General features: G+C 45.1%; 1 protein-coding gene across 1 annotated transcript in view; it reads right to left on the bottom strand.

Annotated features, from left to right (window-relative positions):
* The window catches only part of LOC124003198 (xylosyltransferase 1-like), a 117,735-nt gene that overhangs the window by 65,086 nt on the left and 24,699 nt on the right, over positions 1-27,950 (bottom strand). Inside the window, exons 2-3 of the mRNA XM_046311277.1 lie at positions 20,037-20,673; positions 1,470-1,642 (exon numbers count right to left, since the gene is read on the bottom strand). Of these exons, the coding sequence (XP_046167233.1) occupies positions 1,470-1,642; positions 20,037-20,673 (810 nt within the window). The remainder of the gene's footprint in view (positions 1-1,469; positions 1,643-20,036; positions 20,674-27,950) is intronic.

Raw genomic sequence — 27,950 nt, forward strand, 5'->3', positions numbered from 1 at the left:
TAGATGGTAGTCTATAGTCTATAGTCTGGTCTATATGTATATAGTAGTTGTGTGAGGTGGTAGATGGTAGTCTATAGTCTATAGTCTGGTCTATATGTATATAGTAGTAGTGTGAGGTGTGGTAGATGGTAGTCTATAGTCTATAGTCTGGTCTATATGTATATAGTAGTAGTGTGAGGTGTGGTAGATGGTAGTCTATAGTCTATAGTCTGGTCTATATGTATATAGTAGTAGTGTGAGGTGGTAGATGGTGGGTCTATAGTCTTACCTTGTCTATATGTATATAGTAGTAGTGTGAGGTGGTAGATGGTAGTTTATAGTCTGGTCTATATGTATATAGTAGTAGTGTGAGGTGTGGTAGATGGTGGGTCTATAGTCTTACCTGGCCTATATGTATATAGTAGTAGTGTGAGGTGGTAGATGGTGGGTCTATAGTCTTACCTTGTCTATATGTATATAGTAGTAGTGTGAGGTGGTAGATGGTAGTTTATAGTCTGGTCTATATGTATATAGTAGTAGTGTGAGGTGTGGTAGATGGTGGGTCTATAGTCTTACCTGGTCTATATGTATATAGTAGTAGTGTGAGGTGGTAGATGGTAGTCTATAGTCTGGTCTATATGTATATAGTAGTAGTGTGAGGTGGTAGATGGTAGTCTATAGTCTGGTCTATATGTATATAGTAGTAGTGTGAGGTGGTAGATGGTAGTCTATAGTCTGGTCTATATGTATATAGTAGTAGTGTGAGGTGGTAGATGGTAGTCTATAGTCTGGTCTATATGTATATAGTAGTAGTGTGAGGTGGTAGATGGTAGTCTATAGTCTTACCTGGTCTATATGTATATAGTAGTAGTGTGAGGTGTGGTAGATGGTGGGTCTATAGTCTTACCTGGTCTATATGTATATAGTAGTAGTGTGAGGTGGTAGATGGTAGTCTATAGTCTGGTCTATATGTATATAGTAGTAGTGTGAGGTGGTAGATGGTAGTCTATAGTCTTACCTGGTCTATATGTATATAGTAGTAGTGTGAGGTGTGGTAGATGGTGGGTCTATAGTCTTACCTGGTCTATATGTATATAGTAGTAGTGTGAGGTGGTAGATGGTAGTCTATAGTCTATAGTCTGGTCTATATGTATATAGTAGTAGTGTGAGGTGGTAGATGGTAGTCTATAGTCTTACCTGGTCTATATGTATATAGTAGTAGTGTGAGGTGGTAGATGGTAGTCTATAGTCTGGTCTATATGTATATAGTAGTAGTGTGAGGTGTGGTAGATGGTGGGTCTATAGTCTTACCTGGTCTATATGTATATAGTAGTAGTGTGAGGTGGTAGATGGTGGGTCTATAGTCTTACCTGGTCTATATGTATATAGTAGTAGTGTGAGGTGTGGTAGATGGTGGGTCTATAGTCTTACCTGGTTTATATGTATATAGTAGTAGTGTGAGGTGGTAGATGGTGGGTCTATAGTCTTACCTGGTCTATATGTATATAGTAGTAGTGTGAGGTGTGGTAGATGGCCTTGAAAAGTCTCTGGAACTGTCGTGAGGCTCTGCCGTGGACCACCAGGACGAAGGCTATCCTGACGGGGGCCGACGGGGGGCCCTCTGACGAGTCCTCCTCCCACGCCACGTTGGCATTGGCCTTACCTGAACAACACAAGGATACCGTACAGAGACAGGTTGTTAGTCATTCATACAGAGAATAAAACATGTACCTGTATGTAGAACTCTCTGACGAGTCTTCCTCCCAGACGCTGACAATTGCCTTACGTGGACAGAATAGTAACACACACATTAGGTTTCATCGTCTCCACTTCCTTCACTGGAAGGTGTACTGAAGATGTGGCGCAGTGACTCCAACGTTACTGTGCTGTTACTGTGCTGTTACTGTGCATACTATGAAGAAGAAGAAGCATGTCACAATAACTCTATGTGACCATAGAGTTATTTGAACCATGACCAGCAAGGCCACAAGATAGGAATAGGAATCCTAGAACCATTCCTTTGGGTTTGGGGTGGAGTTCACTTGATAGTGTGTCATCATTGCTCTGTGCCACAGTCCCAGAATAAGACTTGGGAGTAAGTAGACAATGACTGTTCCAACTCACAACCACACAATCAAACAATTCCAGGTCTCTCCAGAAACCGTCCAAAAAGCCACACGGATTCATATACTGGTTTCTTTCATTCTAATAGTAAACGCCTTTAAAAAAAAAAAGATTTCCGCTCAGAGCCTCTCTCTTGGTCTTGTATTGTGTTCTCCATCCGCAAATAAGTACTAGGGGAATACAATCCAGCACCATTATTACATATGGTGGTTGTTTTGTGTTCACAGGGCCTATGGAGTTACAGGAAACACAGAGCTTTATTGAGACGTTATGTTTGTTGACGACAGAGAGGACAAGGTTGTTCAGGAGATAATGGCAGTAATCTGGTCCTCTGTGTTGCGGGGGACGTGGTAAGTGTTTCAACCCCCTTACGGTGTGCTGTCCCAGGGGTAAAAAGATCCCAAGGTGCCCCTCCCCCTTCTGGCTCTTTCTTCCCTGTGTCTGGACAAGCTAGGCTCTTACTGCTGTCCTGTAATTATCTCAATTGAAGGGCAGGACCTTTTGCTTGCTTGTATTTAAAGCCTAACAACAGGGGCGGGGCTACATACATGCTCCCGTGACTCCAATTGGCCACGCCTCCTGTCCATCATTCAATCAGCCAATTCCTTCCTTGTTTTATTCATAGTTTGGTTACTATGAATCCTGCCTATTAATATGGAGTTTTGAATGTGAATGTGGTTGGAAAAGTGAGTGTGAGTGTGTGTGTGTGAAAGACAGAGTGTGTGTGTGTCTGTGTAAGTGTTACTATGAAGCCTGTCTGTGCCTATGGGATATTGAATGTGAATGTGGTTGGTTGCAAATAACTATAATTACTAGAATGGGCATTCCCCATTCAAGTTAATGGATCTGTGATTGGTTATTCTATTTCTATGGTTGGTTGGCTGGTTGGTTAGTTAGCTAGTTGACAGTGTTGGGTGAAAATGTTTCTGGAGTGGCACACACACACACGTTTTGTATTTCTATACAAAATCCTATTTTCCCTTACCCCTAACCCTAAATCTAACCCTAACTATAAACCTTATCTTAACCCGTAACCATAACCCTAACCACTAACCCCTTACCCTACTTCTAATTTAACCCTAACCCTAAACCTAACCACTAACCCCTTACCCTCCTCACAATTTAACCCTAACCCTAACCACTAACCCCTTACCCTACTCCTAATTTAACCCTAACCTTAACCACTAACCCCTTACCCTACTCCTAATTTAACCCTAACCCTAACCACTAACCCCTTACCCTACTTCTAATTTAACCCTAACCCTAACCACTAACCCCTTTACCCTACTCCTAATTTAACCCTAACCCTAACCCTAACTCCGTACCCTACTCCTAATTTAACCCTAACTCCAAACCTAACCACTAACCCCTTACCCTACTCCTAATTTAACCCTAACCCTAAACCTAACCACTAACCCCTTACCCTACTCCTAATTTAACCCTAACCCTAAACCTAACCACTAACCCCTTACCCTACTTCTAATTTAACCCTAACCCTAAACCTAACCACTAACCCCTTACCCTACTTCTAATTTAACCCTAACCCTAAACCTAACCACTAACCCCTTACCCTACTTCTAATTTAACCCTAACCCTAAACCTAACCACTAACCCCTTACCCTACTTCTAATTGAACCCTAACCCTAAACCTAACCACTAACCCCTTACCCTACTTCTAATTTAACCCTAACCCTAAACCTAACCACTAACCCCTTACCCTACTTCTAATTTAACCCTAACCCTAACCACTAACCCCTTACCCTACTTCTAATTTAACCCTAACCCTAAACCTAACCACTAACCCCTTACCCTACTTCTAATTTAACCCTAACCCTAAACCTAACCACTAACCCTACTTCTAATTTAACCCTAACCCTAAACCTAACCACTAACCCCTTACCCTACTTCTAATTCAACCCTAACCCTAACCACTAACCCCTTACCCTACTTCTAATTTAACCCTAAACCTAACCACTAACCCCTTACCCTACTTCTAATTTAACCCTAAACCTAACCACTAACCCCTTACCCTACTTCTAATTTAACCCTAAACCTAACCACTAACCCCTTACCCTACTTCTAATTTAACCCTAACCCTAAACCTAACCACTAACCCCTTACCCTACTTCTAATTTAACCCTAACCCTAAACCTAACACTGTACCCTACTTCTAATTTAACCCTAACCCTAAACCTAACCACTAACCCCTTACCCTACTCCTAATTTAACCCTTACCCTAAACCTAACCACTAACCTTAAAATAGCCGTTGTCCTCCTAGAGATGGGAGAATTTTCCTTGTTTTACTATCCTTGTGGGGACTTTTGGGAATTTTAGCTCCCCACAAGGATAGACTAATTACCCCCCCCACACACACACACAGACACACAGTATCAGATTGAACAGTAATTGGTAGGCAGCTCGGGAGGTTCACTGGCTAGCATGGCACTAGGCTAATTGGCGGAGCGCTTCACCAAGCACTTTGAGGCTTGTGATATGCTAGCTAGCTGAACTAATGAGCCAATGTGTTGTGTGTCTCTACACCTACAGGGACGTGATAGGTCTAAAAACTCCAGACTCTGCCACATCCCTCTTTTTCCTCTCTCCTATCACCATCAATCTTTCAAACTGCCTCTCTCTCATCTGCTATCAGCACTCTCTCTCTCCATCATTTCATTCTTCTCTCTCTCTCTCCTTCATCTTGTGTAACTTCTGCAGCTCATGGCCGTCCATCTCAACCAGTCATGCGAGAGGTTGGAAGAGGAGAGGAGCAGACATGTCCTTTTAGTTTCCAATATTAAAGTTCTTTAATGCAACATCTGCTCAGTACCAACGCAGGATCCAACTAAAGTCTCACCTGACTGAGTATAACTATCTTGTTCTTTGTTCTAGATGCAGAAATGCAGTTTTATTTTTTAAATCAGCAAACAAGTGAATAAGCCTCGAATGATGTTACCTGCTACGTATTTAGGGGTGACCGAACATGCAAGGTCATTGGCTGACAACTGACATCAACCAATGATGGCGCCAGTTCCATCCCACATATTACTATCATGTAGACATTAGACCAGTGGTTCTTAACCTTGTTGGAGGTACTGAACCCCAACAGTTTTATATGCGCATTCACCGAACCCTTCTTAATTGGAAAAAAAATCAAATTCAAAACATATGTGTATATATTTGACTGGTACACAAAATGAACCGTGCATCAACATCACTGTGTTCAAAGAACAAAATCATCAAAACATTTTCACACAAAAACAAAAACATAATAATGAATATTTACTGCAAATCAGTGTGACTTCTGCTGTTGCCTTTCAGAGACCAGTTCAGAAATGCGCGGCTTCACCTTGGCAAGTGCCACTCATGTCATTTTCACAACAAAGTCTGTTCCTTTTCTTCGTTTTTATGTCCAGCATCCTCGAAAAGGATTGCTCACAAAGATATGTTGTAACAAACGGTATGAAAATCTCCAGAGCTTTCTTAGCAATAACAGGGTACGTTACCATTTGTTGACACCAAAACGTTGAAAGCATTGTTGTTCTGAAAAGTTGCTGTTGAACCTGGCTCTGCTGAATTTCAATGATTTCATCGAGGTATTCATCATTGACATCTGTTGTCTCAACACTAAACGTGAACGGCTGTCTCACCCATGCTGGATATGACTCTCTTGTAGGGAAGTATCCGTCGAGAGACTTTGCAAGCTCATCTAAGTGCATGGCAATTGCTTGCTTCAGTTCAGTGGGTACAGAAATGTCTTCGATTCCAGATACATCTTCGATCTTACTTACACAGTCGTCCAGCAGGGGAAAGTTTGCGAAGTGTTTGTTCTCTGTTCGTCGTTTCCATAACAGTAGCTTTTTTTGAAAAGCCTTCAGGTTTTCCTCAGCTTCGATGATGTTGACTCCACCGCCCTGCATCTTTTGATTGAGATGATTGAGAGCTGCGAAGATATCGGCCATGTACGCTAAAATGAGAATGAACTCAGAATTTTTGAAGCAATCTGCATGACAATGTTGGTGCTCTTGCAAAAACAGGGCTAATTCCACACGCACGGCAAAAACACGATTCAGCACCTGTCCCCGGGATAACCACCTAACATTAGAATGGTACAGAAGTACCTCGAATTCAGAGCCCATTTCTTTACACAGCTCACTGAAGATGCGATGCCGCAGAGCACTAGTTCGCACATAGTTCACGCATTCAACTACAATTTTTAATACTTCTGCCAGTTTTGGAGGAAAGGTTTTTGTTGCCAATGCATGCCTGTGCAGAATACAATGCATAACAATGATGTGTGGTGCATTGGCTTTCACTAGCGCACCAAAACCAGACTTTCTTCCCAGCATGACTGGAGCTCCGTCCGAACAAACTGCAGAAACCATATCCCACGAAAGATTGTTGTCTTTGAAGAAGTCATCCACAAGTTTCTTCACATCGGCTGCCTTGGTTGTTGTTGTAAGAGGCTTACAAAATAAAAATTCTTCCTTTATCACGTCGTCTTTCACATAGCGCACGAATACAGCAAGCTGGCTTAGATTGGAAACGTCTGTGGTCTCGTCGAGTTGAAGGCTGAATTTTGCCGGACTTGAAATCAGATCTGCAACTACTTGAGCCAAGATGTCTTTGCTCATGTCCTCTATTCTGTTGCTGATGGTGTCATTTGAAAGAGGAATTTGGGATAACTTCGGCCTCTTTTCCCAGCATGATATTCGCCATCTTCAACACAGCTGGTTTCATGAGTGTTTCACCAATGGTGTGTGGTTTGCCCTGCTTTGCGATCAGGTAAGCAACTTCGTACGATGCTGTGAGGATCGGTTTGTTGATGGGTACAAAGCCGAGAACAGGCAGAGTAGCCTTTTCATCGAATCTGGCTCTCTTCACCTTGAATTCAGCGAGCGTTGTGTTCTTATATTTTCCATCTCCATGCAGCTTAAGGAAGTGTTCTCTTAGTTTTGAAGGTGCTAGACTAGAATTGCTCAACTTGGCATTGCAAATCATGCAGTTAGGACACTGACTCCCATCACGTTCGGTTATACATGTAAATCCATATTGTACATATTCGTCCGACCACTTTCTTTTTTTGCTCGACATAGTAAGTATGAAGGGATTAAAATATTAAGAAAGAAATCACAAGACGTACCATCACCATAGTCACAAACTGAGCGCGCCAAATTCCCTGCAGCACAGATAGGCCAAGCGATGTAGCGTGATCACCTGCAGCCAATGATGGCCAAGCGGAGCGTGTCATCACGAATCATATGAATCGGATGTTTGTCTTGACCTCCGCCGAACCCCTGAGACCGACTCACCGAACCCCTGGGGTTCGATCGAACCCAGGTTAAGAACCACTGCATTAGACAGTAGCCCAGCTAGCATATAGAGGCTCTGCTAATGCTAATATATACCCTCTGATATCATATGGTGCCGGCGCTAACGGCTACGCGCTAACCCAGCCAACTCTTCAAGGACAGAATACCGATGAAATCAAATTGGACAATTTGTAGCTAACAAGGTTAGTGCCTCAAATTCAGATTGGTGCAACTGTAACATGGGGAGAGAGCGAGAGGGAGAGCTAACAAGGTTAGCGCCTCAAATTCAGATTGGTGCATCTGAGACATGGAGAGAGAGAGAGAGAGAGAGAGAGAGAGAGAGAGATGAGAGATGAGAGAACAACATTGTGGCAGACGACAGAACAGACAGAGGAAGTGAAAAAGAGATTTAATTTAGCCGTCCGTGTTGTTACACGATGCCACCAGGAATAAGCCCTTTTCAATTTCCCCCGTCTCCTTTGATCAAACTGTCAGTTGGAGTGGGATGGCGATGGTGAGTCTAGGGCAGGGCTGCCCAACCCTCTTCCTGGAGATCTACTGTCAGTTGGAGTGGGATGACGATGGTGAGTCTAGGGCAGGGCTGCCCAACCCTCTTCCTGGAGATCTACTGTCAGTTGGAGTGGGATGGCGATGGTGAGTCTAGGGCAGGGCTGCCCAACCCTCTTCCTGGAGATCTACTGTCAGTTGGAGTGGGATGACGATGGTGAGTCTAGGGCAGGGCTGCCCAACCCTCTTCCTGGAGATCTACTGTCAGTTGGAGTGGGATGGCGATGGTGAGTCTAGGGCAGGGCTGCCCAACCCTCTTCCTGGAGATCTACTGTCAGTTGGAGTGGGATGGCGATGGTGAGTCTAGGGCAGGGCTGCCCAACCCTCTTCCTGGAGATCTACTGTCAGTTGGAGTGGGATGGCGATGGTGAGTCTAGGGCAGGGCTGCCCAACCCTCTTCCTGGAGATCTACTGTCTTGTAGGTTTTTCAGTTCAACCCTAATTTAGCATATCTGATTCAGCTAGTTAAGGTCTTGTTGAGCAGAGCTTATTCACTGATAGACAAGCGTTGGTTTAATCTTGGGGAATATGTATCCTCGCTTACATTGCTGTACAGAACAAAGTTGCACAGTCATGGTGGACTCACAAGGTGCAGTCAAGGTGGACTCACAAGGAGCAGTTATGGTGGACTCACAAGGTGCAGTCAAGGTGGACTCACAAGGTGCAGTTATGGTGGACTCACAAGGTGCAGTCATGGTGGACTCACAAGATGCAGTCAAGGTGGACTCACAAGATGCAGTCAAGGTGGACTCACAAGGAGCAGTTATGGTGGACTCACAAGGTGCAGTCAAGGTGGACTCACAAGGTGCAGTCATGGTGGACTCACAAGGTGCAGTCATGGTGGACTCACAAGGTGCAGTCAAGGTGGACTCAAAAGGTGCTGTCAAGGTGTGTTGGCGCCCTATTCAAAAGTAGTGCACTTATAAGTGACTATGGTGCAATTTCAGACGCAACCATTGGAATTGTCCCAGATAGACAAGCAGTAGCCTACAAGGTTACACAGTCATTGTGAGTGCACAGTGTCTGGTTGGTTATGTCTGGCCAGATGTCCATGTATCGTTCTGCCTTTTTTCTCCACATGTCCTCCATACACTCCTCTGTGTGTGTGTGTTGTTTCTTTAAACATTGATGCGTGGTCCTCCCCGATGGTGGCAAGTTTACAGATTTTGTTTACAAGAGTCTTCTGCCAACCTGCAGATGTTCAACCAGTCTACTTGGTAAAGTGTGTGTGCGGTGTGTGTGTGTTTGTGAGTAAGAAAGAGAGAGAAAGGAAGAGGGTGAGAAAGCGAAAGAGTTTGTGCTTTCCTGTGTGTATCTGTCTGCCTGTGTGTGGTTGTAAGTGTGCATGTGTGTGTGTGTGTGTCGGTGTGTGCAAACTTGCATTTCTGTGGCCAGAATGAAAATTGGAAAGCAATTTGGTGTAAATACAAAAAGTGTCTTCCATTCTCTCGCACAAATTCCTCATCAGCCAAGAAACACATTTCTTGCCTGACTTTGATATGAATTGGAATTATTAGCAGTAAAACAACAGAAAGTGCAGTGTGTGTGTGTACGTGTGTGTACGTATGTATCTGTGTGTGTGTGTATCTGTGTGTGTGAGCATACATCTGTGTGTGTGCATAAATGGGTATGTGTGTGTGCATAAATGTGCGTGAGTGTGTGTGTGTGTGTGTGTGTGTGTGTGTGTTGTGTGTGTGTGTGTGTGTGTGTGTGTGTGTGTGTGTGTGTGTGTGTGTGTGTGTGTGTGTGTGTGTGTGTGTGTGTGTGTGTGTGTGTGTGTGTGCGTGCATAAATGGTTGTGTTTGTGTGCCTAAGTCAAAACAGATTTTATTTCAGCTTCAGGGGATATTGTATTTTACTGCTGTAAAAATAAATGGTATACGTCCTAAATGGTTCCCTATTCCCTAAATAGTGCACTACTTTTGAGCAGAACCCTATGAGCCCTGGTCAAAAGAAGTGGACGATAAAGGGATTAGAGCCATTTGGGACTCAGCCATTGACAGTACATACACAGACCATGACGACAAAACAAACAACATGTTTCAAAGGAGCCTCTATCAAGCTGTCGCACGATGATTACACTGTTACTATAATTGACTAACAAACAGAATGTCTAGCAATTGTTTTTATATGATATGAAAGAGTATCTGGTCAAATATGCTTGAGTGTACCACACCCAGTATACCCAAACTGTTCACTCCCAGTATGCCCAAACTGTTCACACCCAGTATACCCAAACTGTTCACACCCAGTATACCCAAACTGTTCACTCCCAGTATACCAAACTGTTCACTCCCAGTATACCAAACTGTTCACTCCCAGTATACCAAACTGTTCACTCCCAGTATACCCAAACTGTTCACACCCAGTATACCCAAACTGTTCACTCCCAGTATACCAAACTGTTCACTCCCAGTATACCCAAACTGTTCACACCCAGTATACCCAAACTGTTCACACCCAGTATACCCAAACTGTTCACTCCAAGTATACCAAACTGTTCACTCCCAGTATACCCAAACTGTTCACACCCAGTATACCCAAACTGTTCACACCCAGTATACCCAAACTGTTCACTCCCAGTATACCAAACTGTTCACACGCAGTATACCCAAACTGTTCACACCCAGTATACCAAACTGTTCACTCCCAGTATACCAAACTGTTCACTCCCAATATACCAAACTGTTCACACCCAGTATACCCAAACTGTTCGCACCCAGTATACCAAACTGTTCACTCCCAGTATACCCAAACGGTTCACACCCAGTATACCAGACGGTTCACACCCAGTATACCCAAACTGTTCACACCCAGTATACCCAAACTGTTCACACCCAGTATACCAGACGGTTCACACCCAGTATACCCAAACTGTTCACACCCAGTATACCAAACTGTTCACACCCAGTATACCAAACTGTTCACACCCAGTATACCCAAACTGTTCACACCCAGTATACCCAAACGGTTCACACCCAGTATACCAGACGGTTCACACCCAGTATACCCAAACTGTTCACACCCAGTATACCAAACTGTTCACACCCAGTATACCAAACTGTTCACACCCAGTATACCCAAACTGTTCACACCCAGTATACCCAAACTGTTCACACCCAGTATACCCAAACAGTTCACACCCAGTATACCAAACTGTTCACACCCAGTATACCCAAACAGTTTACACCCAGTATACCCAAACGGTTCACACCCAGTATACTCAAACAGTTTACACCCAGTATACCCAAACTGTTCACACCCAGTATACTCAAACGGTTTACACCCAGTATACCCAAACTGTTCACACCCAGTATAAACAAACTGTTCACTCCCAGTATACCAAACTGTTCACACCCAGTATACCCAAACTGTTCACTCCCAGTATACCAAACTGTTCACTCCCAGTATACCAAACTGTTCACTCCCAGTATACCCAAACTGTTCACACCCGGTATACCCAAACTGTTCACACCCAGTATACCCAAACTGTTCACTCCCAGTATACCAAACTGTTCACTCCCAGTATACCCAAACTGTTCACACCCAGTATACCCAAACTGTTCACACCTAGTATACCCAAACTGTTCACACCCAATATGCCCAAACTATTCCCAAACTATCCAATCATTCCCCAAACTACCAACCAGCCTCAATTCCTCTAAACCTTTGCAATGTGAGCATAACTAAGTGATAGTTTTCTATAATATATGTCATTTAGCAGAAACGTTTATCAAAAGGTGACTTACAGTCACGCGTGCATACATTTTACAAATCAAACCCACAATTCAGGCCTTACAAATGCCATGCTCTACCAACTAAGCTACAAAAGACTGCAGTCCAGAAACAACTGTACGGGCCAAATATTTTCTCCCACACTTTGGCCCATCCAGGAACAACCCCTTCCCCACATCCCCCAAGAGCATATGGTATTAATGTAGATCTGATCAGAGGGCAAAGTGGACCTACTATCATACTGCTTTAACCTATCCAGTTCCATCCTCAACCTATACAGTCAATAGGGGATCGGAGTTAGGGCGTGTTTCTGGACCGGGCCTATATCTCTACAGTAAAGTATACACAATGTACCCACCATCTATGATACAGTAACAGTATATCTATTAACTTCCCTCTATGGTACAGTAACAGTATATCTATTAACCTCACCCTCTATAGTACAGTAACAGTATATCTATTAACTCACCCTCTATGGTACAGTAACAGTATATCTATTAACTTCTTGGATATAGGGGGCGCTCTTTTAATTTATGGATAAAAAACGTTTCTGACTTTCTGTTGTTTCCCCAAGGTGTCGACAGCATTGTGACGTATTTGTAGGCAAATCATTGGAAGATTGACCTTAAGAGACTACATCTACCAGGTGGCCGCTTGGTGTCCTCCGTCGCAATTATTGCGTAATCTCCAGCTGCGTGTCTTTTTCAGTTTGCTTCGAGGAGAAACACAGCTGCCACAAATGATTTATCATCGAATAGATATGTGAAAAACACCTTGAGGATTGATTCTAAACAATGTTTGCCATGTTTCTGTCGATATTATGGAGTTAATTTGGTAAAAAGTTCGGCGTTGTAGAGACCGCATTTTCGGATTTTTTTTCTTAGCCAAACTTGATGAACAAAATGGAGCAATTTCTCCTACACAAATAATCTTTTGGGTAAAAATGAACATTTGCTATCTAACTGAGAGTCTCCTCATTGAAAACATCCGAAGTTCTTCAAAGGTAAATTATTTTATTTGAATGCTTTTCTTGTTTTTGTGAAAATGTTGCCTGCTGAATGCTAGGCTTAATGCTATGCTAGCTATCAATACTCTTACACAAATGCTTGTGGAGCTATGGTTGAAAAGCATATTTTGAAAATCTGAGATGACAGTGTTGTTAACAAAAGGCTAAGCTTGTGAGTGAATATATTTCTTTCATTTCATTTGCGATTTTCATGAATAGTTAACGTTGCGTTATGGTAATGAGCTTGAGGCTATAATTACGTTCCCGGATACGGGATTGCTCAACGCAAGAAGTTCACTCACCCTCTATGGTACAGTAACAGTATATCTATTAACTCACCCTCTATGGTAGAGTAATAGTAGTAACAATATAGCTACAGTATTAACTCACCCTCTATGGTACAGTAATAGTAGTAACAGTATCTACAGTATTAACTCACCCTCTATGGTACAGTAATAGTAGTAACAATATAGCTACAGTATTAACTCACCCTCTATGGTACAGTAATAGTAGTAACATTATCTACAGTATTAACTCACCCTCTATGGTACAGTAATAGTAGTAACATTATCTACAGTATTAACTCACCCTCTATGGTACAGTAATAGTAGTAACAATATATCTACAGTATTAACTCACCTTCTATGGTATAGCAACAGTAGTAACAGTATATCTACAGTATTAACTCACCCTCTATGGTACAGTAACAGTATATCTATTAACTCACCCTATATGGGACAGTAACAGTAGTAACACTATATCTACTAACTCACCCTCTATGGGACAGTAACAGTAGTAACACTATATCTACTAACTCACCCTCTATGGTACAGTAACAGTAGTAACACTATATCTACTAACTCACCCTCTATGGTACAGTAACAGTAGTAACACTATATCTACTAACTCACCCTCTATGGTACAGTAACAGTAGTAACACTATATCTACTAACTCACCCTCTATGGTACAGTAACAGTAGTAACACTATATCTACTAACTCACCCTCTATGGTACAGTAACAGTAGTAACACTATATCTACTAACTCACCCTCTATGGTACAGTAACAGTAGTAACACTATATCTACTAACTCACCCTCTATGGTACAGTAACAGTAGTCAAATCAAATCAAATCAAATTTATTTATATAGCCCTTCGTACATCAGCTGATATCTCAAAGTGCTGTACAGAAACCCAGCCTAAAACCCCAAACAGCAAACAATGCAGGTGTAAAAGCACGGTGGCTAGGAAAAACTCCCTAGAAAGGCCAAAACCTAGGAAGAAACCTAGAGAGGAACCGGGCTATGTGGGGTGGCCAGTCCTCTTCTGGCTGTGCCGGGTAGAGATTATAACAGAAAATGACCAAGATGTTCAAATGTTCATAAATGACCAGCATGGTCAAATAATAATAAGGCAGAACAGTTGAAACTGGAGCAGCAGCACAGTCAGGTGGACTGGGGACAGCAAGGAGCCATCATGTCAGGTAGTCCTGGGGCACGGTCCTAGGGCTCAGGTCCTCCGAGAGAGAGAAAGAAAGAGAGAATTAGAGAGAGCATATGTGGGGTGGCCAGTCCTCTTCTGGCTGTGCCGGGTGGAGATTATAACAGAACGTGGCCAAGATGTTCAAATGTTCATAAATGACCAGCATGGTTGAATAATAGCAAGGCAGAACAGTTGAAACTGGAGCAGGAGCATGGCCAGGTGGACTGGGGACAGCAAGGAGTCCTCATGTCAGGTAGTCCTGGGACATGGTCCTAGGGCCCAGGCCAGTTGAAACTGGAGCAGCAGCATGGCCAGGTGGACTGGGGACAGCAAGGAGTCATCATGTCAGGTAGTCCTGGGGCATGGTTCTAGGGCTCAGGTCCTCCGAGAGAGAGAAAGAAGGAGAGAAGGAGAGAATTAGAGAACGCACACTTAGATTTACACAGGACACCGAATAGGACAGGAGAAGTACTCCAGATAAACAAACTGACCCTAGCCCCCGACACATAAACTACTGCAGCATAAATACTGGAGGCTGAGACAGGAGGGGTCAGGAGACACTGTGGCCCCATCCGAGGACACCCCCGGACAGGGCCAAACAGGAAGGATATAACCCCACCCACTTTGCCAAAGCACAGCCCCCACACCACTAGAGGGAAATCTACAACCACCAACTTACCATCCTGAGACAAGGCCGAGTATAGCCCACAAAGATCTCCGACACGGTACAACCCAAAGGGGGGAAACCCAGACAGGCCGACCACAACAGTGAATCAACCCACCCAGGTGACGCACCCCCAGGGACGGCACGAGAGAGCCCCAGCAAGCCAGTGACTCAGCCCCGTAACAGGGTTAGAGGCAGAGAATCCCAGTGGAAAAGGGGAACCGGCCAGGCAGAGACAGCAAGGGCGGTTCGTTGCTCCAGAGCCTTTCCGTTCACCTTCCCACTCCTGGGCCAGACTACACTCAATCATATGACCCACTGAAGAGATGAGTCTTCAGTAAAGACTTAAAGGTTGAGACCGAGTTTGCGTCTCTGACATGGGTAGGCAGACCGTTCCATAAAAATGGAGCTCTATAGGAGAAAGCCCTGCCTCCAGCTGTTTGCTTAGAAATTCTAGGGACAATTAGGAGGCCTGCGTCTTGTGACCGTAGCGTACGTATAGGTATGTACGGCAGGACCAAATCAGAGAGGTAGGTAGGAGCAAGCCCATGTAATGCTTTGTAGGTTAGCAGTAAAACCTTGAAATCAGCCCTTGCTTTGACAGGAAGCCAGTGTAGAGAGGCTAGCACTGGAGTAATATGATCATATTTTTTGGTTCTAGTCAGGATTCTAGCAGCCGTATTTAGCACTAACTGAAGTTTATTTAGTGCTTTATCCGGGTAGCCGGAAAATAGAGCATTGCAGTAGTCTAACCTAGAAGTGACAAAAGCATGGATTAATTTTTCTGCATCATTTTTGGACAGAAAGTTTCTGATTTTTGCAATGTTACGTAGATGGAAAAAAGCTGTCCTCGAAATGGTCTTGATATGTTCTTCAAAAGAGAGATCAGGGTCCAGAGTAACGCCGAGGTCCTTCACAGTTTTATTTGAGACGACTGTACAACCATTAAGATTAATTGTCAGATTCAACAGAAGATCTCTTTGTTTCTTGGGACCTAGAACAAGCATCTCTGTTTTGTCCGAGTTTAATAGTAGAAAGTTTGCAGCCATCCACTTCCTTATGTCTGAAACACATGCTTCTAGCGAGGGCAATTTTGGTGCTTCACCGTGTTTCATTGAAATGTACAGCTGTGTGTCATCCGCATAGCAGTGAAAGTTTACATTATGTTTTCGAATAACATCCCCAAGAGGTAAAATATATAGTGAAAACAATAGTGGTCCTAAAACAGAACCTTGAGGAACACCGAAATGTACAGTTGATTTGTCAGAGGACAAACCATTCACAGCGACAAACTGATATCTTTCCGACAGATAAGACCTAAACCAGGCCAGAACATGTCCGTGTAGACCAATTTGGGTTTCCAATCTCTCCAAAAGAATGTGGTGATCGATGGTATCAAAAGCAGCACTAAGGTCTAGGAGCACGAGGACAGATGCAGAGCCTCGGTCCGATGCCATCAAAATGTCATTTACCACCTTCACAAGTGCCGTCTCAGTGCTATGATGGGGTCTAAAACCAGACTGAAGCATTTCGTATACATTGTTTGTCTTCAGGAAGGCAGTGAGTTGCTGCGCAACAGCCTTCTCTAAAATCTTTGAGAGGAATGGAAGATTTGATATAGGCCGATAGTTTTTTATATTTTCTGGGTCAAGGTTTGGCTTTTTCAAGAGAGGCTTTATTACTGCCACTTTTAGTGAGTTTGGTACACATCCAGTGGATAGAGAGCCGTTTATTATGTTCAACATAGGAGGGCCAAGCACAGGAAGCAGCTCTTTCAGTAGTTTAGTTGGAATAGGGTCCAGTATACAGCTTGAAGGTTTAGAGGCCATGATTATTTTCATCATTGTGTCAAGAGATATAGTACTAAAACACTTGAGCGTCTCTCTTGATCCTAGGTCCTGGCAGAGTTGTGCAGACTCAGGACAACTGAGGTTTGGAGGAATACGCAGGTTTAAAGAGGAGTCCGTAATTTGCTTTCTAATAATCATAATCTTTTCCTCAAAGAAGTTCATGAATTTATCACTGCTAAAGTGCAAGTCATCCTCTCTTGGGGAATGCTGCTTTTTAGTTAGCTTTGCCACAGTATCAAAAAGGAATTTCGGATTGTTCTTATTTTCCTCAATTAAGTTAGAAAAATAGGACGATCGAGCAGCAGTAAGGGCTCTTCGGTACTGCACGGTACCATCCTTCCAAGCTAGTCGGAAGACTTCCAGTTTGGTGTGGCGCCATTTCCGTTCCAATTTTCTGGAAGCTTGCTTCAGAGCTCGGGTATTTTCTGTGTACCATGGAGCTAGTTTCTTATGAGACATTTTTTTAGTTTTTAGGGGTGCAACTGCATCTAGGGTATTGCGCAAGGTTAAATTGAGATCCTCAGTTAGGTGGTTAACGGATTTTTGTCCTCTGGCGTCCTTGGGTAGGCAGAGGGAGTCTGGGAGGGCATCAAGGAATCTTTGTGTTGTCTGTGAATTTATAGCACGACTTTTGATGTTCCTTGGTTGGGGTCTGAGCAGATTATTTGTTGCAATTGCAAACGTAATAAAATGGTGGTCTGATAGTCCAGGATTATGAGGAAAAACATTAAGATCCACAACATTTATTCCATGGGACAAAACTAGGTCCAGCGTATGACTGTGAGAGTGAGTGGGTCCAGAGACATGTTGGACAAAACCCACTGAGTCGATGATGGCTCCAAAAGCCTTTTGGAGTGGGTCTGTGGACTTTTCCATGTGAATATTAAAGTCACCAAAGATTAGAATATTATCTGCAATGACTACAAGGTCTGATAGGAATTCAGGGAACTCAGTGAGAAACGCTGTATATGGCCCAGGAGGCCTGTAAACAGTAGCTATAAAAAGTGATTGAGTAGGCTGCATAGATTTCATGACTAGAAGCTCAAAAGACGAAAACGTCATTTTCTTTTTGTAAATTGAAATTTGCTATCGTAAATGTTAGCAACACCTCCGCCTTTGCGGGATGCACGGGGATATGGTCACTAGTGTAGCCAGGAGGTGAGGCCTCATTTAACACAGTAAATTCATCAGGCTTAAGCCATGTTTCAGTCAGGCCAATCACATCAAGATTATGATCAGTGATTAGTTCATTGACTATAATTGCCTTTGAAGTAAGGGATCTAACATTAAGTAGCCCTATTTTGAGATGTGAGGTATCATGATCTCTTTCAGTAATGACAGGAATGGAGGTGGTCTTTATCCTAGTGAGATTGCTAAGGCAAACACCGCCATGTTTAGTTTTGCCCAACCCAGGTCGAGGCACAGACACGGTCTCAATGGTGATAGCTAAGCTGACTACACTAACTATGCTAGTGGCAGACTCCACTATGCTGGCAGGCTGGCTAATAGCCTGCTGCCTGGCCTGCACCCTATTTCATTGTGGAGCTAGAGGAGTTAGAGCCCTGTCTATGTTGGCAGATAAGATGAGAGCACCCCTCCAGCTAGGATGGAGTCCGTCACTCCTCAGCAGGTCAGGCTTGGTCCTGTTTGTGGGCGAGTCCCAGAAAGAGGGCCAATTATCTACAAATTCTATCTTTTGGGAGGGGCAGAAAACAGTTTTCAACCAGCGATTGAGTTGTGAGACTCTGCTGTAGAGCTCATCACTCCCCCTAACTGGGAGGGGGCCAGAGACAATTACTCGATGCCGACACATCTTTCTAGCTGATATGCACGCAGAAGCTATGTTGCGCTTGGTGATCTCTGACTGTTTCATCCTAACATCGTTGGTGCCGACGTGGATAACAATATCTCTATACTCTCTACACTCGCCAGTTTTAGCTTTAGCCAGCACCATCTTCAGATTAGCCTTAACGTCGGTAGCCCTGCCCCGGGTAAACAGTGTATGATCGCTGGATGATTCGCTTTAAGTCTAATACTGCGGGTAATGGAGTCGCCAATGACTAGAGTTTTCAATTTGTCAGAGCTAATGGTGGGAAGCTTCGGCGTCTCAGACCCCGTAACGGGAGGAGTAGAGACCAGAGAAGACTCGGCCTCTGACACCGACCCGCTGCTTAATGGGGAGAACCGGTTGAAAGTTTCTGTCTGCTGAATGAGCGACACCGGTTGAGCGTTCCTACAGCATTTCCTACCAGAAACCGTGAGAAAGTTGTCCGGCTGCGGGGACTGTGCCAGGGGATTTATACTACTATCTGTACTTACTGGTGGCACAGACGCTGTTTCATCCTTTCCTACACTGAAATTACCCTTGCCTAACGATTGCGTCTGAAGCTGGGCTTGCAGTACAGCTATCCTCGCCGTAAGGCGAGCACAGCGGCTGCAATTAGAAGGCATCATGTTAATGTTACTACTTAGCTTCGGCTGTTGGAGGTCCTGACGAATCGTGTCCAGATAAAGCGTCCGGAGTGAAAAAGTCGAGGAAAAAATAAATATATGAACGGTAATTAAAAAGTGAAACCCGTAAAGTTGTCAGGTAGCAAAATAGGTTGGCAACAAAACGCACAGCAATTTGAAAACAAGCCTGCAAGTTGTGACCGGAAATGACGTCTGTCAGCTTGTAACCGAAAGGTTACAGTAGTAACACTATATCTACTAACTCACCCTCTATGGTACAGTAACAGTAGTAACACTATATCTACTAACTCACCCTCTATGGTACAGTAACAGTAGTAACACTATATCTACTAACTCACCCTCTATGGTACAGTAACAGTAGTAACACTGTATCTACTAACTCACCCTCTATGGTACAGTAACAGTAGTAACACTATATCTACTAACTCACCCTCTATGGTACAGTAACAGTAGTAACACTATATCTACTAACTCACCCTCTATGGTACAGTAACAGTAGTAGTAACACTATATCTACTAACTCACCCTCTATGGTACAGTAACAGTAGTAACACTATATCTACTAACTCACCCTCTATGGTACAGTAACAGTAGTAACACTATATCTACTAACTCACCCTCTATGGTACAGTAACAGTAGTAACACTATATCTACTAACTCACCCTCTATGGTACAGTAACAGTAGTAACACTATATCTACTAACTCACCCTCTATGGTACAGTAACAGTAGTAACACTATATCTACTAACTCACCCTCTATGGTACAGTAACAGTAGTAACACTATATCTACTAACTCACCCTCTATGGTACAGTAACAGTAGTAACACTATATCTACTAACTCACCCTCTATGGGACAATAGCGGGTGACCTTCTCAGGCATCAGTTGACCTTCCTTGTGTCTGCAGTACACTTCAGCTATCTGCTGCCGGCACTCCTTGGTCTTGGCTCTGGACAGAGCTGAAATGGCTTCCTTCCCACTGATCTCACACTTGGGCGGCTGGTCGTAAACAACCTCCAATGGAGCCGCAGTCACCTGCTTCCTGGTTTGATGCGGGTGTTGGTGTCTATGTTGAGTCTGGGGGTGGGACTGCGACTGTTGGTAAGTCTGAGCCTGACCCTGGCTCTGTGGCTGTGAAGAGCGGCTGTGCTGGTTCCTGGAGCCCACCCCGGCTCCAACCGCTTTCGGGCCCACAGGAAGTGAGCCATTCTGGGCTACGGCTCGTCCGTACTGGAGGACCTCGTTGGAGCTCCGGCTGAAAATTGGAACGTTATCCTTCCAGGTTGCCTGTTCGGCATGGGCCTTCTCCTGCAGCCTCTCCCTGCGTTTGTTACTGTCAGCGCCCCCTGGGGGCTGGCGCTGGGGCTGCGAACGGGCGCCAAAGTTACTATTGTCTATGTTCTCAAAGTCTTTGGGCACAGAGTTCTCATTGTTGCTGTCCACTCTGACTTTCTCCTTGGGGCGGTGGGAATAGTAGCCATCCTGTGAGAAGAGGAGACGGAGAGAGCAGATTAGTTTCATTGTTGTTGGTTTTTATCGGAACTTAATTTAGTTAGGAACTAATTCTTATTTACAATGATGGGAGAAGGGAAGAATGGAGTAAATGAGAGAGAAGGGGGAATGAGGAGGGGGAGGAAAGAGGAGAAGGAAAGAGGGGAGGAAAGGGGAAAGAGAGAGAGAAGGAAAGGAGAAGATGGGAGGAAAGAGAAGGATAGATAATGAGAGAAGAGGGAGGGGGGATAGGGGGGCACAAACAAGCAGAACCAGATCTGTGGTGAGTGAGTCAGTGAGGCACATATCAAATGTCAGATTACCAATCAACACGCCACACACACCAAGCAGCTTAACAGAACCAAGAGGCATGAAATTAAGTAGCATTAACTTATTGACTCCCTCCGCTCCCTGCCACAACACAACAAGGTGCAACCTGACTGGCTGACTGGGCCTATCGCCACGGTGACAACGGGGACGAGGACTACTTTCTGTGGCTGTGTGCGTGTCATCATCAGATTAGTACCGATTTCAATTAACTTTTCCCCTGACATGCCTGTCACCCCGTAAACAGATTACCAAGGGGGATAAAGCACCGGAATGTGATTCTGTGTGTGTGTGTGTGTGTGTGGTGTGTGGATGTCGTGTTTGTGTGTGTATTCTGTAATTACACATTCTCCGGAGCCACGTGATGATTATGGAATTACAATAGTGTGGCGTGTGAAAAGGAGGCAGTGTGTGTGTCGCCGCCGTGTGTGTGTGTGTTTGCAGCCCCTGTTTGTGTGCTTTGAGCCAAGATCTGAATGTACAATTTTCCCATCTTTCCACCAGAACAAGCCGAGAGAGAGGGAGGGATGGAGAGAGTGAGGGATGGAGAGAGTGAGAGGGGGATGACAAGGAGGAGAGGAGAGCGTTGACATGCGGGAGAGTTCTGCTGCAACTCGGAAGCACTCGCTTCACTGAAATGTTCCCCGACGCATCAAATGGAACAGGCGAGAGAGCTTCCTCTGCCTACCTGGCTGAGACGCCGTGAAACACACACACTTCGCTAGACAGGCGGAGAGCGAGGGAGGAGAGCACACGTGTGTGTGTGTGTGTGTGTGTGTGTGTGTGTGCGTGCGTGCGTGCGTGCGTGCGTGCGTGCGTGTGTGTGTGTGTGTGTGTGTGTGTGTGTGTGTGTGTGTGTGTGTGTGAGAGAAAGGAAGGGCAAAGAACAACGGCGGTGGGAGAGGATATAGAGGTCCAGTACAAGCTGAGGCTTCTTGTGTCTCTCTGTTTACAGTCACAGCTGATAGCGAGAGAGAGGTGAGAGAACGAGCGAGAGGTGAGAGAGAGAGAGAGAGGTGATAGAGAGAGAGAGAGAGAGGTGATAGAGAGAGAGGTGAGAGAGAGAGAGGTGAGAGAGCGAGAGAGAAGTGAGAGAGTTAGAGGTGAGGGAGCGAGAGAGAAGTGAGAGAGTTAGAGGTGAGGGAGCGAGAGAGAAGTGAGAGAGCGAGAGAGAAGTGAGAGAGTTAGAGACAGAGGTGATAGAGAGAGAGAGGTGATAGAGAGAGAGAGGTGAGGGAGCGAGAGAGAAGTGAGAGAGTTAGAGACAGAGGTGATAGAGAGAGAGAGGTGAGGGAGCGAGAGAGAAGTGAGAGAGTTAGAGACAGAGGTGATAGAGAGAGAGAGGTGAGGGAGCGAGAGAGAAGTGAGAGAGTTAGAGACAGAGGTGATAGAGAGAGAGAGGTGAGGGAGCGAGAGAGAAGTGAGAGAGTTAGAGAGAGGTGAGAGAGTTAGAGACAGAGGTGATAGAGAGAGAGAGAGGTGATAGAGAGTTAGAGGTGAGGGAGCGAGAGAGAAGTGAGAGAGTTAGAGACAGAGGTGATAGAGAGAGAGAGAGGTGAGGGAGCGAGAGAGAAGTGAGAGAGCGAGAGAGAAGTGAGAGAGTTAGAGACAGAGGTGATAGAGAGAGAGAGAGAGAGGTGATAGAGAGTTAGAGGTGAGGGAGCGAGAGAGAAGTGAGAGAGCGAGAGAGAAGTGAGAGAGTTAGAGGTGAGGGAGCGAGAGAGAAGTGAGAGAGCGAGAGAGAAGTGAGAGAGTTAGAGACAGAGGTGATAGAGAGAGAGAGGTGAGGGAGCGAGAGAGAAGTGAGAGAGTTAGAGACAGAGGTGATAGAGAGAGAGAGGTGAGGGAGCGAGAGAGAAGTGAGAGAGTTAGAGACAGAGGTGATAGAGAGAGAGAGGTGAGGGAGCGAGAGAGGTGAGAGAGCGAGAGAGAAGTGAGAGAGTTAGAGACAGAGGTGATAGAGAGAGACAGAGGTGATAGAGAGAGAGAGGTGAGGGAGCGAGAGAGGTGAGAGAGCGAGAGAGAAGTGAGAGAGTTAGAGACAGAGGTGATAGAGAGAGACAGAGGTGATAGAGAGAGAGAGGTGAGGGAGCGAGAGAGAAGTGAGAGAGTTAGAGACAGAGGTGATAGAGAGAGAGAGGTGATAGAGAGAGAGAGGTGAGAGAGTGAGAGAGAAGTGAGAGAGTTAGAGACAGAGGTGATAGAGAGAGACAGAGGTGATAGAGAGAGAGAGGTGAGGGAGCGAGAGAGAAGTGAGAGAGTTAGAGACAGAGGTGATAGAGAGAGAGAGGTGAGGGAGCGAGAGAGAAGTGAGAGAGTTAGAGACAGAGGTGATAGAGAGAGAGAGGTGAGGGAGCGAGAGAGAAGTGAGAGAGTTAGAGACAGAGGTGATAGAGAGAGAGAGGTGAGGGAGCGAGAGAGAAGTGAGAGAGTTAGAGACAGAGGTGATAGAGAGAGAGAGGTGAGGGAGCGAGAGAGAAGTGAGAGAGTTAGAGACAGAGGTGATAGAGAGAGAGAGGTGAGGGAGCGAGAGAGAAGTGAGAGAGCGAGAGAGAAGTGAGAGAGTTAGAGACAGAGGTGATAGAGAGAGAGAGGTGATAGAGAGAGAGAGGTGATAGAGAGAGAGAGGTGAGAGAGCGAGAGAGAAGTGAGAGAGTTAGAGACAGAGGTGATAGAGAGAGACAGAGGTGATAGAGAGAGAGAGGTGAGGGAGCGAGAGAGAAGTGAGAGAGTTAGACACAGAGGTGATAGAGAGAGAGAGGTGAGGGAGCGAGAGAGAAGTGAGAGAGTTAGAGACAGAGGTGATAGAGAGAGAGAGGTGAGGGAGCGAGAGAGAAGTGAGAGAGTTAGAGACAGAGGTGATAGAGAGAGAGAGGTGAGGGAGCGAGAGAGAAGTGAGAGAGTTAGAGACAGAGGTGATAGAGAGAGAGAGGTGAGGGAGCGAGAGAGAAGTGAGAGAGCGAGAGAGAAGTGAGAGAGTTAGAGACAGAGGTGATAGAGAGAGAGAGAGGTGAGGGAGCGAGAGAGAAGTGAGAGAGTTAGAGACAGAGGTGATAGAGAGAGAGAGAAGTGAGAGAGTTAGAGACAGAGGTGATAGAGAGAGAGAGAAGTGAGAGAGTTAGAGACAGAGGTGATAGAGAGAGAGAGAAGTGAGAGAGTTAGAGACAGAGGTGATAGAGAGAGAGAGAAGTGAGAGAGTTAGAGACAGAGGTGATAGAGAGAGAGAGAAGTGAGAGAGTTAGAGACAGAGGTGATAGAGAGAGAGAGGTGAGGGAGCGAGAGAGAAGTGAGAGAGCAAGAGAGAGGTGAGAGAGCGAGAGAGAAGTGAGAGAGCAAGGGAGATTGAGAGAGGAGTGAGAGAGAGAGATGATAGAGAGAGAGAGAGAGGTGATAGAGAGAGAGAGGTGATAGAGAGCGAGAGAGAGAGAGAGAGAGAGATAGGTGATAGAGAGCGAGAGAGAGAGAGAGAGAGAGAGGTAATAGAGAACGAGAGAGAGAGAGAGTGGTGATAGAGAGCGAGAGAGAGAGAGAGAGGTGATAGAGAGCGAGAGGTGATTGAGAGAGGTGATAGAGAGCGAGAGGTGATTGAGAGAGAGGATAGAGAACGAGAGTGAGAGAGAGCAAGAGTGAGGTGATAGAAAGAGAAAGGGGGTGATGGAGAGAGAGAGCGAGAGAGAAATGGAGAGCAAGACATTGACAGAGCAGGAGATTCAGGCAGAGAATGAGTGAAAGCGAGCAAATGAGAGAGAAGTGCAGTGAAAAGGATAGAGAGAGAGAAGAGAGGGAGCAAGGAGCGAGAAAAGCCAGACGGAGAGAGAGAGAGAGAGAGAGAGGTGAAGAGGAGATACTGAGAGAGGCACTGCTCGGGAAGGAAATGCATTTCTCTCCCCTAAAGCCAGCCTGTTATCAGCACATCAACCTCTTCTCTCTGCAAACACCTTGTGTCTGAGCCTATTACAGAGGTGGAAGACTGAGACAGAGACAAGTAGGAAGACATAAGAGGAGGGAGGCCTGGAGAGAGAGGGGCAGGGGGGTGGAGAGAGGGGAGGGGCGGGCATTTTTGTGAGATTTATGATAGATCTTTCTAATCGTTTGCAAAACATTCTTACTGTCAGTTCTCTCTCAATTCAATTCAATTCAATTAAAAGGGTCTTTATTGACATGGGGAACATATGTTTACATTGCCAAAGCAAGTGGAATAAACGCTAAACAAAAATGAGAAGAAACAACAAAACAAAAACCCTGAAAATGTAAATGAACAGTAAACATTTCACTCACAAAGGTACAGCTGTCTTTTAACAATCTCTCAATTCAATTGGCTTTATTTGCATGGGGAAACGTGTTTACATTGAGAAGCAAGTGAAATAGACACAAAAATGTAAATAAGCAAGGGGAAATAAACCATCAGAAATGAACAGTGAACATTACACTCATAAAAGTTTGACTATGTAAAGTGTTGCATCATATGTGCAAATAGCTAAAGTACCCTCTTCATTACACCCACTGATTCTCTTAAACCTCAACCTCATTCAAATCACCTCCAACCCACCTGCTGCCACAACTGGGTCACCGCCTCTCTTCTCCTCTGTGTGTGTGTGTGTGTGTGTGTGTGTGTGTGTGTGTGTGTGTGTGTGTGTGTGTGTGTGTGTGTGTGTGTGTGTGTGTGTGTGTGTGTGTGTGTGTGTGTGTGTGTGTGTGTGTGTGTGTGTGTGTGTGTGTGTGTGTGTGTGTATGCGTGGCGGTTCACAGCTGCTGAGGTAATACACGTTAGAAGATGTTAATCCTCCATGTAACAGCTGCCCTACACTACCGATCACCTTAAAATATCCAGAGAGAGAGAGAGAGGGGGTGAGAAGGCAGGGAGAGAGAGAGAGAGTAAGAGAGAGAGAGGGGGAGAAGGCAGGGAGAGAGAGGGAGAGAGAGAAAGGGGGAAGGCAGAGAGAGAGAGAGAGAGAGTAAGAGAGAGAGGGGGAAGGCAGGGAGAGAGAGGGAGAGAGAGAAAGGGGGAAGGCAGAGAGAGAGAGAGGAGAATAGAAAGAGAGAGAGAGAGAGAGAGGGGGGCAGGGAGGAGAGAGAGAGAGAGAGAGAGAGAGAGAGAGAGAGAGAGAGAGAGAGAGAGAGAGAGAGAGAGAGAGAGAGAGAGAGAGAGAGAGAGAGAGTAAGAGAGAGAGGGGGGCAGGGAGAGAGAGGGAGAGAGAGAAAGGGGGAAGGCAGAGAGAGAGAGAGTAAGAGAGAGAGAGAGGGGGAAGGCAGGGAGAGAGAGGGAGAGAGAGAAAGGGGGAAGGCAGAGAGAGAGAGAGGAGAATAGAAAGAGAGAGAGAGAGAGAGTAAGAGAGAGAGAGAGGGGGGAGAAGGCAGGGAGAGAGAGAAAGAAAGGGGGGGAAGGCAGAGAGAGAAAGAAAGGAGAATAGAAAGAGAGAGAGAGAGAGAGAGAGAGAGAATAGAAAGAGAGAGAGAATAGAAAGAGAGAGGAGTGGAGTTTAAAAAGAGCACATGTTAGCCCTGGAGCAGCAGATATCCCTGGCTCTGCGTGGGCCATGAGAGACATGAGAAGAAGGGACACAGTTGGAATCGCAGGAAAGCCCAAATCCAAACGCATTAAATCTGTTGTCTTCATCTTTTAACTGTCTCTATTTGAAAGAGAAAAGTGTTGAGCCCAACAGCACAGCAGGCCTCTGGCTAAATCAACAGGGTTGTTCTCTGATCTGCGAATCACTGGATTTAATAAGGCATTTCTGCATTCAAAAGTATAAAAAAACATGTTGTATAATGAAACCGGGGGGTGAATATGATTCACATGTGGAGAAATAAATACTTCTGTTCCTCTGTTCTTCTCTCTATCTCTTTGTCTCATTCCGATTCCTCTCCCTCTCTCTCTCCTGATCCCTAGTTTCTTTCCTATCTCTCTTTCTACTTCCCTGCAGGGTAGACTAGTGGTTAGAGCATTGGACTAGTAACCAAAGGGTTGCAAGTTCAAATCCCTGAGCTGACAAGGTACAAAATCTGTCGTTCTGCCCCTGAACAAGCAGTTAACCCACTGTTCCTAGGCCGTCATTGAAAATAATAATTTGTTCTTAACTGACTTGCCTAGTAAAATACTGGTAAAATAAAATAAAATAAAAATTTCCTCTCTCTCTTTCTACTGCCCTTCATTTCCTCTCTCTCTTTCTACTGCCCTTCATTTCCTCTCTCTCTTTCTACTGCCCTTCATTTCCTCTCTCTCTTTCTACTGCCCTTCATTTCCTCTCTCTCTTTCTACTGCCCTTCATTTCCTCTCTCTCTTTCTACTGCCCTTCATTTCCTCTCTCTCTTTCTACTGCCCTTCATTTCCTCTCTCTCTTTCTACTGCCCTTCATTTCCTCTCTCTCTTTCTACTGCCCTTCATTTCCTCTCTCTCTTTCTACTGCTCTTCATTTGCTCTCTCTTTCTACTGCCCTTCATTTCCTCTCTCTCTTTCTACTGCCTTTCATTTCCTCTCTCTCTTTCTACTGCCCTTCATTTGCTCTCTCTTTCTACTGCCCTTCATTTCCTCTCTCCCTCTCTCTCTCTCTGCCTCTCTCTCTCTCCCTCTCTCTCCCTCTTGCGTTTAAAGGACTTCTCTCTCTTTAATCTCAGTCTGTGTTTAACTCTGTGGGGACAGAGCAGGGGGCTCTTAGAGAGGAAAAGATGGGGAAATGGACAATTAATAGCCCAGGGATGGTGAGGCTAGGAAGCTAGGCCATTAGGGTGTGTGTGCGCGCGTGTGTGTGTGCTTGGTTATCGATCACTAGGGGGAATCTGTCTTTTCCTACAGTGTGCTTTGGGGAGGCCAAGCCCGGTTCGCCTGACACGCGGTCGCTTACTAAACCCCCTTCTCAACCCCCTTCGGCCCTCTCGGCCCCAATCGCTCAGCGAGAGAGAATGCAAGCAGGTAAAAGGGTAAACGTTCGGGCTATCCATCA

Source organism: Oncorhynchus gorbuscha, linkage group LG18 (assembly GCF_021184085.1).
Source record: "Oncorhynchus gorbuscha isolate QuinsamMale2020 ecotype Even-year linkage group LG18, OgorEven_v1.0, whole genome shotgun sequence".
NCBI lineage: Eukaryota > Metazoa > Chordata > Actinopteri > Salmoniformes > Salmonidae > Oncorhynchus > Oncorhynchus gorbuscha.